The following is an 11,923-nucleotide window of genomic DNA, read 5'->3' on the forward strand; positions in this document are numbered from 1 at the left end:
CATTCTCCACGGGGCCCCATTCCCCGCGGGGACCCCATTCCCCATCTACATAATAGTTCTAACTAATTATCAATTTCTATATGAATAGAGCTGCAAGTATCTATCTTATACAAAACTGCAAGATTTTCTACAAAAAGTCTAAATGACACGATGGTGACTTCTTTCGAAATAACGCAATGGGGGGACACAATGACGAGCCAAAGGAAAAAGCGGTGGACGAGGTGGGAGACGCGGCAACAGAGAGGAGAATGGACACGACGACAGAGTTACAAAAAGGAACGCCACAAATAGAAATTACGACGCGATAAGGGTGATGGCACGGTGAGGTGTGACGATGCGGTGAGAAGGGTGATGAGGGGGTGGCTGCAGAGAGGTTGGATGGAGTATGGACAGCCTTAGGGATCTCTGAATTGAAGAAGGGTTATGCAAATAAACATTAGGAATTTTGGGTTTCTATATATATGTGTGCGTGAGAAATGACTAAAAAACATATATGAGAAATAAACTATTAAGGATAATTCAAGGAATTCTTAAATTTCGGAGAATAGCGGGGACGGGGCGGGGATCCCCGCTCGGGTCCCCGTGCCTACTTCGGGGGAATTTTGTCCCCCATCCCCATCCCCACGGGGAAAATTTCCCACAATCGGATCCCCATTCGGGGGAGTCCCCGCAGGGTTCCCCGCGTCTCGGGGAATTTTGCCATCCCTAAGTACGTTTGCCTAATTTCATTTAACTAGTTAGATAATAAAAACAAAATATCAGCAAATAAACTTAGTAAAAAATTTTCAAATCCTTACTAGTGCGTTGATAACACGTTCACGAAAGTGAATTCTGTCATCATTAAAATGGGTGTCCAAGTGATAGATTGTGCAATAGTAAACCGAGATTACCATTAGATACCAGTGGTCATCCTCTTGAATATGAACATATATCTAGACCATAAAATTTGCCCATGAATTATGTTTGTTAATGATGAAAAACTACATCCAACCATGAATATCCAAAAAAAATCTTACAAATTTTAAATCAGGAGTAGGTTGCATAAATTTATAAATATAGTGTTCCATCTTGTTCTTTAAATTTTTCTTGCTGAAGACATCCACCTAATTCATTAATGCAAACCAATATAACTGTTAGTACATGATAAAGCATGGTTCTATATCAGCATTACATTTATAACTTATAATCAGTAAAATTATCTTGTTAGGGGTTATATAACATACCACAAATCTCGGTGAAAGTTGCCACGTTGTCTTGAAACTTACATCAGATTGGTCATCAGTGCATCTCAATGCCGCTAATTCAAGAATCTGAACCATAATCCAAATATAGTACTCGTTTGTGCGAAAAATCAAATGTAAATTAATGAATAGATTATTTGTGTACCTTATACAAGTTCTTCCCTGTATCAGTTAAAAACCAAAAACACATTAGATTGGTCCTCATTCATCGACAACAAATATAATATCATATTAACTTACAATGGATCTAGCGAGGCTGAAAATGCGTATGCATAGGCCTTTATCTGATCTTCCAAAAGACGCATGGTTGGAGTTGGCATAAATTTACAATGCATTGACTACGAATGTTTGACACAAAAGTATTAGCATACACAACTATATGGTTAATTAGCAGTACTCATAAGAGACTAGATAATTAAAGATTGGTGTCTAAGTCGTAATTACGTCCGTAATGGAAAAGAAATAAACAGGTCTTCTATAGCCACTTGTGGATTGGCTCAGTGCATAAGACGCCTTGGATTTATTGGATGATTTGGACTTAATCTTTGGCTTTCTAATTCCGCCTGGGAGATTAAACGGTAATTTTTTCTGTGTCCCCATAGTGATCTTACCCTAAGAAAAAAATAGATTCAGTAAATTCTTATTATCATTTTAAGAATATAATAGTAAAAAATATGAGGAGTTGTCCATTAATACACATGCATTACCTTTGATATATTTTTCTTTTTTGTTGCGGCTCTTATAGTTGGGGATATTGGGTTGTCAATATTGATATCAATTTTGAACGCATCATCGTGAATAAAAGACCTCTTGTCCAGTTCGATAAGATCATCCTCATCGTCTGATATAGCAGTATGAATATCAATAGGCGAACTCTTAGCCTTCAATCTATTTAAGAATGGACGTGTCTTTTGTACAGAAAGCTTGGTCGGAGTCTCGAAATCATTGTTCAAACTGAGTTGTGAAATCATTCTCTCAATGCGGCTTACAGATTCAAGAATTTTATCAATTTGTTCGTCCCGAACCATGTTTACAACTCTCATTAACCGTAAAGATTTTAGGTAAAATAATGTCATATAAATGTGAAAATACAAAAAGAGTGAGAAAAAATATTTATATTATATAGATTGTATGGCATAATATCAATTGCATTACTGGTTGTTAAATTAAATTACCTCCATGCTACGGAGGACCTCTTCCACTTTACTAGACAATTCTTCACTTTTATTTAGATCCTTGCTTTGAATAACACCTTCATTGATAACTAGGTCATTCTGTAGAAAGAAAACATAAAAGATTAAATTACTCATAATACATTCTACTAAAATTTAAAAATCGATTACGTCTTACCTTAGCACTAGGAATTGTAGTTCTAATTTGATCACCAAGATCAACTGTGATAAGATCACAGTCTGTAGCCAGTGACATATTCTGTGTATTACATGCATCATTGAGGACTAAATCTTCTTTAGGAGGAATATCCATGATTATAGACAACTGAAGAATATTGTATGAGTAATACTTAAAAGAATTTGTCAACGTATAAAAAAATTAGTCGGATTGAGCACATATATATACACCCAAGAAAGATAACCAAATTTTAATTCTATCTTTTATAAAATTTTTAAATTAAGTGAATAATCTTAAAACTGATTAAGATATCTTATCTTTTGGTTAAAATCAAATACAAATCAAATTTTGTCTTGATTTTTATTTACAATTTAACAAAGTAATTTTAATTCATTCATATGATTATATCTTATCTATAATTATTTTTAAGTTGATAAAAACTCAAATAATAATAATAATAAGATTAGACGCATCAGATTAATAATTAAATAAAAACAGTTTCAAAACTCGTTTGATAGGCACTATACGTAATCAAGCCCCCACCAATCGATTGAAATAATAATTGTGGATACTTCAATCGATTGCACTTCAAAAACAATCTATTGAACCAGTAATAAGTGTACTTCAATTGATTAAAATAACAATACAATCAATTGAAAATGAAATTGAGGATAATTCAATCGATTGAATTTAAAAAACAATCGATTGAATCAGTAATTAAGTGTACTTCAATCGATTACAATAACAATACAATCGATTGAAAATGAAATTGAGGATAATTCAATCGATTGAATTAAAAACCAATCGATTGATACAATAATTAAGTGTACTCCAATCGATTACAATAACAAACCAATCGATTGGAACAATGTTTAATCTCTTAGGTCTCGGGTCAGAAAAAGGAGAATAAACCACAAATAAATTTTCTTGCAATTATAAACGAAACGTCCACCAGAAGTCACCTTATATATATAATATATATTAGATTTTGTTATCACACATATTTGGCAACAAATAAGGCATAATAGACATGTACAAAATTCGTGGTGAGATTCAAATTATCAAAAGAGCTTTTTTTGATCTGGAATCGAGCAAAGAGGAAGATAAGTGATCATCTCTTGATAAGCACATTCATCCCTTTCTGTCAGCTGAATGACTCCATCTAGAACAAGTACCTTGCCATATGTCGAAGACTGCAAAAAGATATCACCCACATACAAGTTAAATAAAACTAGGACCATGAATAGGGGAAAAAATAAAACTTTAAATATACTTGATGTATATGTACCTGGAAGACCATGACATTCTGGTAGTCAGACTTCTCTTGAAACAAAATCTTTTCCACCTTCAACGAGTGAGCCTCCCCTGCAAAAACACAGCCGAATTCCACTTCCTGAGTCTTATTACTAAAGACAGGTGCAAACATTGTAAACTTACTGAAGCATTTGATAACAATGTGCAAGTTACTCTAAGGATAATATCCCATTTTGGTTTTGTGAAAAATTAAAGGCATAAGGTGTAGACAAATATATTTAATCCCTTGCAAAGAGCTTGAAAATCCACTCCTGTAGTTCCATTAATGATAACAGACTATTATTCAACCAAAATATCTTCATATAACAGGGCAAAGGCGATGGCCCTTGAAGCGAATCCAACATAATAGAATATAAAGTGAGTTGAAAATATAGAAAAAAAAAGGAAGGTTGAATCATTTAAGACAATGATTAAGTGCCTCAAAATAGAATACACAGATCTGAAATGCACTTTTATGCATAATCCATTCACTTAACAAACCAACTCCTCTATCATTTAAGTAGCTCCCTTACATGTTTCATCTCATCATGTACATAGTAAAAACCTCAAAGTGGATTATACAAACAGAAATAGATATATATAAATAAATTGTTTACATCATACAAGCATTCAAGTTAACTCTCATATGTAAAAAAAAAGTCTGCATAGATCTTTAAGTCTCCAATGAATCCATATGTATAGTCATGAAAATATGGAACAGATGAAAGCAGAACTTCCAAATGTTCTAAAGTAACCAATCACACTCCATTTTTTATTATTTATTAATTACTATTATTAACAGAATAAATACTAGTTACTAAAAAAATTCATGATAAAGGGTTAAAAAAATTCTAGAAAACAACAGAGCCAAGAGAGAAAAAGTCAAGTAGTAGTAAACACCCCTGCAAACTAAAAATCATGCTGAGATGAGATTTTACGATTTTGAGACAGAAAATAATTAAACAATCAAAACGTCAATTTCAAAACACAAAACCTGCCAACTGATAGTAAATAAATGATATACCAAACAACTCTTCTATTGCCCAATTTGGAATGTCAACAAAAAAAATACAGTAAATTTAGATCCTTCATTCAATGATTCTAATAAGCCAAATTCATCAAATTTTCAAACATAAGTCTCAAACACAAGAAACCCCAATATCATACACACAATGACACATTCATAACTGATAAAAGAATTTCTTCATTCTTCAACAAAATTTCTTCATGTTCCAGGCCTTGGGATGATGCCCCTTGGGTTTGTAATGTCTAGATTAGTGTATAGAAGATCAATTGCTTCTCCTTGATGATCGATAGCTTCAGTTTGCCTATCTTGATGCTGCCTCATATCAGCAAATTGCTCCTCCATATATATACTCTCATGCTTCGCAATTCATCCATCAAATCTCGCATTGATGGAGAAGGAGGGGTGGTGATGGGGGTTCCAGTGCTTGTGCTTGCACCTCATGGTCTTGTGGTTGTCCTTGGATCTGAGGTTCTTGGGCATCCAGATCTCTTCCCATCTGTCTTAGAGTGCTGTCATCAATCTTGGCTACATTAGTCAAGGAGACACTTTTCTCTTCACCCAAGTCAATTCCAAGCCAGGTGAAAATCTTGGTCCAATGGCAAGCATATCCTAAACCAACACTTGATTTTCTTTTCTTCATTTCAAGCATATGATGAACCATAAAATAAGGCCAGTTTATCTCCTTTCCAGTCACCATAGCCCAAAGCACTAGAATATCTTCGTTAAACAAGATTCCATGGTTATGTTTTCTTGGAATCAACATGTATGAAAACAAATACATCAATATACGCTGCTCATTACCCAACCCACTGCAACTTATATTACCTCTAGCATCCATATGTGGATTCTCATACTGTAGACTCTCCAAATCAACCGATCTATTATATTCACCCCATTCCTCATCTGCCGCAATACCTCCAGTAAATTTTTTCCCGTGATAAACTAAATTCCATTGTTCAGCTAATTCTTCCAAAGTAACTCTATAATGCTGTGACCCTAAATCAAACTCAATCAGCGGCATTACCTCACCCTCTTCATTAGGTTCAGGAACAATATAATTTAAAGTACTATAAACAGCCCTAACCAAATGCGGGTAATAATCATCCTTAGTTTGTACAAAATCAGTTAAGTGCTGTGTTTGCAAAGCATTCCACACCAAATTATAATGTCTATTATGAATGAACTCGACTGTTATATACCTGGGAGGAACAATTGCCCTTGATTCGAACTTCTCCACATAGTTGTTCAATGCCCTCGGGGACGGCAGCCACCTTGCCATGTAATGGGATGAAGCAATTAGTCTGGCGGAGGCAGAGCTTTCTCCCTCAACTCTAGCTCTTTTGGCATTCTTAGTTCTGGCCATTATGAGAATATTGGCTTGGTGGGTTTGGTAAGGATTTGGATGAGGGTTTATATTATGTATGGAGTGGATGTTGGTGAGATTGGAGAAGAAGAAGTGAGAAGCTTTCTGGATTTTAGAGAGAGGAGAGAGGAACCGAAACGGTGTTCTTACGTTTCAAAATGGGGAGAGACTGAGTGTGAATACGCATGGTTTTCTGGTTTAATAGATAGCGCATTTTGGATTATATTATCAATCGATTGAATTCAGAAAAAAAATCATTAACATCGCGTTCCAATCGATTGAATTCTCATGCCAATAGATTGAAATTGGCAAATCCATATTGTTTTGGTGAGACCCCAAGTTGTTTTCAAGCATTCAATCGATTGGAGAGTGTAAACAATCGATTGAATTACAAAAATTCACTTTTTATTCATCGTTCAATCGATTGGGTCATATGACCAATCGATTGATTTATTCGAAAATCATGCTTTTGGCAATTTTCAATCGATTATTTTGTGATAAACTGTAATCCAATCGATTGAGTTATAATTCAATCGATTGTTTTGATAATCCAATCGATTGGTTTTCAAGGAAACACGATTTTATGATTCATCAGCAACGTCACGGATCGAATATAAACTTTTAATCCATTCGAATGCCCAAAAGCTTTATTATGATCAATGGAAGATCTAATTCGTTATTATTTTTGTTTTTGATTATTAACAAACATAATAGATGATTGATAAAATAATAATTTATAAAATAAAAAACTATTTTTATAATTAAATAAAATATATGGGGTCAATTTGTAATTAAAATTAGTTAAAGGACTATGTAGCAGTTGTTAAAAAAATTTTAAAAACATGTTTTGTTATGGAACCATTTAATGATCCAAACGTTCTGGGACCATCGAATCCTTAGGCATAACAGTGACTTAAACTGTATTACTTATTTTGTATTCCGTTGTCAATTTAATATTATGTCAGGACATTTTATGTGTGAACACACACGAGTGATTAAGTTTTCAATATTTTCTTATTTTGTTATGGTATATTTTATTCTTTTAAATTGAATATAATCTTCTAAAGTGAAAACATTACTTATTCTTTTAGAAAAGAAGCCCTAGGCCCTCATCTATTCGACTGAGCAAGCCAAAGTATCAAACCTATGAATATCACTTTATCCCCTAACACACATCCTAAAGTACTGAATGTTATATATATACTTTTGTTCTTTGTTAGCCACCTTGAGAAAGCATCAAGAGTTCTTGCATTAGAGAATGACTTGAGAAAGCATCAATATATTGAATACAATTGTTATTGATCATTCATGCTACCGATTGAAGGCATTCTTTTATATAGAGAATGATTTTGTACACTGACGTGTTAGTTGCCTTGTGACTCAAGTAATGCTGAGTCTTATTTCTGTTATGCTAGTCTTGGAGTTTTTTGAATTGTGACTAACAGCATTTGATTCTATCTTTGTACTACTCTCTATATACAAGATATACATGTCTATACTTGCTTTAAGCCAAATCTCAAGTTTATCAAATTTTTCAGCAATATAAAACAACTATGGAAAGGAAAAACAGACTGGTACTATCTTAAAGGCTATATAAATAGATAATGCAAAGGAATGTCTTTCTTCATCTTTCAAGAATTTTCTTACTAATAATGACATTGTTCATAGATTGTCTTGTTCTTATACTCGTCAACAACAAAGTGTTGTTGAGAGAAAACATAGACATTTAACCGAAATGGAACTTTCTCTTCTAGCCACGGCTCATATGCCTTTTATTTTTTTGGAGGATGCATTTTTACAATCTGCCTTCATCATCAATAGATTACCATCCAACGTTTTAAATATTAAATCCCCTTTTGAAATGCTACACAACAAGAAACTAGATTACACCACATTTAGAGTATTTGGTTGTGCATGCTACCCTCATCTTAGGCCATATAATTCTTGATTACAAGTCACAAAAATCTTTTTACCTTGGTTATGCTCCTCAGTCAAAGGGTTTTAAATGCCTTAGTTCAAATGAAAAATATACATCGTTAGAAACATCATTTTTTATGATCAAGACTTTGTTAGGAAATTATTTGATTTCCTAACTTACTTCTGGACAATACATATATTAATTATAATCACAAATTATGCTATTTCAAATTAAATGACTTATATAATGATGATCTCATTTATTATTTTAAATGCTAATTGAATAAGTCATTATTACTTTTGATTTGGAATTAAATGAGAATAAAACCGGATATTATCTTTTGTTCCTTAGATAATTATCTTTTTGGATTTTAGATATATTATCTTTTGGGATTTAGATACTATTTTATTTGGGCTTTAGGGTTTAATGGGTGCCATGTTCAAATATAAATAGACCTTCAGGGTTTCGGTCCCCAATATACCAAAGCCGCCTTTGTTGCTCTTTCCCCATCAAAAGAGTTGCAGTTCAGCCTCCTAGAAATACAGAAGGCTTTGGTTGAGGAAGATCGAAAGAACCACAAGATCCAAATTCTTTCATCAATTTCTAACTCTTATGAGTAAAGGTACGCTTCCACATTATGTTATATTTTTGGTGATTCAATATGGATGATCTGAGTTATTTAAATTAATTTATTTCAACAAGTGGTATCAGAGCCATCCATTATTTAGTCATCGAAAATATTCAGTTTTTATTTTTCTATTTATATATATATATATATATGATTTTAGTATTGTTTCAGATTACATGTTATTACTGCCACTTGGATATATATACTTTTGGCTGCTTATATATATATATTTTACCGTATCGATATTCTTATTTGATATAGTAATTGATTTATTCTGAAACATTAACACAAAGTGTTATTATAATTGTCTCCTTTTTTAATTATGTGTACCATTAATTTGGTATAAAGTTAATTGATTATCCTTTTAGAATATAAAGATTAATATGTATATGTCATTTATGCGAATATTAATTAATCCAAAAAGAGATTTATATTTGGCCATATTATGTGTATATATTAATAATAACAATAAAAAAAATTAACTATTACATAAAGAAACTAGTAATAATTTGGATTATTGTACCCACTAATTTTATAAAGATTTGGTTTTAAAATAAATTGATTGAACATTATGCTGCCAAAGTAGCCTCTTTTGTGAAAATTGATTTATTTAAAACATTAGGAATATGGTGTTATGTAATTCATGCGAATATTGGTCGGTCCAAATGAAGGTCTATATTTGGCCGAATTACATACACAAATTGAAAATAAATACATGTTTGGGTAACAAATTAAAAATAAAGTAATGCTTATTATTTATGCGAACAATAATCGGCCCAAAGGAAGTTTATTGTTTGGCCAAATAATAAGCATTGCACACTTTTGTTTATTTTCTATTAATTATGCGGTCAATAATCGGCCCAAAGGAAGGTTATTGTTTGGCCAATTAATAGAAAATATATGCGGTAATAAATAGGTTGCAAAGTTTAAGTTTCCATGTACGCATTAAGTTGGTCCAAAGAAAGGCTTAATGTGTGATAGGAATTTTGACAATATTTGATTACTGCAATGAGAGTATCACTTACAGTTAATTTTTCTATCCAAAGATTGAAAATTAATGTTGTGCTGGATATCTCAATATGGATTTTTACCCATTAATTAACTAATATTTACTGCATGTTCTTTTGTTCTAATCCATAAACTATGGCTTTAGCTACCAATGTTTCTGCGCAAATTAGCAGTATTCCTATGTTGAATGGTTCAAACTTTAAAGTTTGAAAGGATACCATGGAGATTGTCCTCGGTTGTATGGATCTAGATATAGCTCTTCGAGAGGAGAAACCTACTTCCACTCCGGAAAACCTCAATGAGGTTAAAATAGAGAAGTGGGAGAGTTCCAATCGAATGAGCATTATGATCATGAAACGCTCAATTCCTAAGGCGTTTCGGGGCTCAATTACTGAGGATAAAGATGCCAAACAGTTCCTAAAGGATGCTGAAAAAAATTCTTTACTAAGAATGAAAAGGCGGAGGCAAGTAGTCTTTTGAGCAAACTTGTCTCCATGAGGTATAAAGGTAAAGGGAACATAAGAGAGTACATTGTGGAAATGTCTCATCTTGCTTCAAAATTGAAAGCACTAAAGTTAGAGTTGTCTGAAAACTTACTCGTGCATTTCATTTTGATTTTTCTTCCTGCACACTTTGGGCAATTCAAAGTGAGTTATAACACTCTGAAGGACACTTAGTCCTTAAATAAGCTTATATCTCACTATGTGCAAGAAGAAGAAAGGTTAAAGCAAGATAAGACTAAAAGTACTCACATGGCTTCATCTTCTCAGTATAAAAGAAAGCGTGATACTACTGCGGATGTGCCTTCTCAACAGAAAAAGGCTAAGAAACAGGATCAAGTTTCAACCTGTTTCTTCTGTAAGAAGGTGGGACACATGAAGAATGATTGTACCAAATATGCCACATGGCGTGTAAAGAAGGGGTTGCCTGTGGAGCCGACCGCCAAGTGATGCTGAAAAATACATCTATGTGGCAGACGATAATATAGTTGCAGTTGAAACTATAGGAACCTTTAGATTATGTTCCACGAGTGGATTTTACTTGGATTTATTAGAGACATTTTATGTACCGTCATTTAGACGGAATTTGGTTTCTGTCTCTCGTTTGGACAAATCAGGTTATTTTGTTCGTTCGGAGACAATAAAGTCAGTCTCTTTTATAATTCGAATAATATTTGCTGTGGTCATTTGGTGGATAATCTATATAGGCTTGACTTAAATTCCTATAATAATGAAATACTGCAAACGGGTACAAAACGAAAACTAAATGAGAATTCGGCATCATTATGGCACAAACGCCTAGGTCACATCTCTAAACAGAGAATTCAGAGGCTCGTGTCGGATGGAATTCTTGGACCCCTAAATTTGGCAGACTTTGAAGTCTGCATTGAGTGCATAAAGGGGAAAAGGACAAACGAAAGGAAATTAGGTGTCGAGAGAGCTAAAGATGTCTTAGAACTGATACATACCGATATATATGGCCCATTCCCTACTGTCTCTTGGAATGGACAACGGTACTTTATTATGTTCATAGATGATTACTCTCGTTACGGGTATCTATATTTAATTCATGAAAAGTCCCAAACTTTGGATGTTTTCAAGTCTTTCAAAGCTGAAGTTGAACTTCAACTTGGAAAGAAAATTAAAGCTGTCAAATCTGATCGTGGTGGTGAATACTACGGAAGATATGATGGTTCAGGTGAGCAACGTTCTGAGCCTTTTGCTCTTTTCCTAGAGGAGTGTGGTATTGTTCCGCAATACACCATGCCAGACAAACCTAGCATGAATGGTGTTGCAGAGCGAAGGAACCGAACTCTTAAAGACATGGTGAGAAGTATGATTAGTCATTCTTTCTTACCTGAATCACTCTAGGGAGAAGTCTTAAAGACCGCAGTGTACATCCTTAATAGGGTGCCAAGCAAAGCAGTTAACAAAATCCCATATGAAATTTGGACTGGAAAAAGGCCAGTATAAAGCATTTGCATATTTGGGGATGTCCAGCTAAGGCGCGACCTTATAGGCCGCATGAAAGAAAATTGGACTCAAGGACAATTAGTTGCTACTTTGTTGGTTACGCTGAGCGTTCACGGGTGTAC

General features: G+C 33.6%; 1 protein-coding gene across 1 annotated transcript; it reads right to left on the reverse strand.

The window, feature by feature from the left end:
* LOC107627872 (spermidine synthase 1-like) lies at window positions 3,643-4,330 on the reverse strand. The gene is made up of 2 exons (XM_016330689.2): window positions 3,880-4,330; window positions 3,643-3,784 (listed from the first exon to the last, which is right to left on the reverse strand). Exons 1-2 carry the CDS (start codon window positions 4,015-4,017, stop codon window positions 3,653-3,655), a joined length of 270 nt encoding a protein of 89 aa, XP_016186175.1. The 5' UTR covers window positions 4,018-4,330; the 3' UTR covers window positions 3,643-3,652.

The sequence above is a fragment of the Arachis ipaensis genome, chromosome B02 (genome assembly GCF_000816755.2).
Source record: "Arachis ipaensis cultivar K30076 chromosome B02, Araip1.1, whole genome shotgun sequence".
Taxonomy (NCBI): domain Eukaryota; kingdom Viridiplantae; phylum Streptophyta; class Magnoliopsida; order Fabales; family Fabaceae; genus Arachis; species Arachis ipaensis.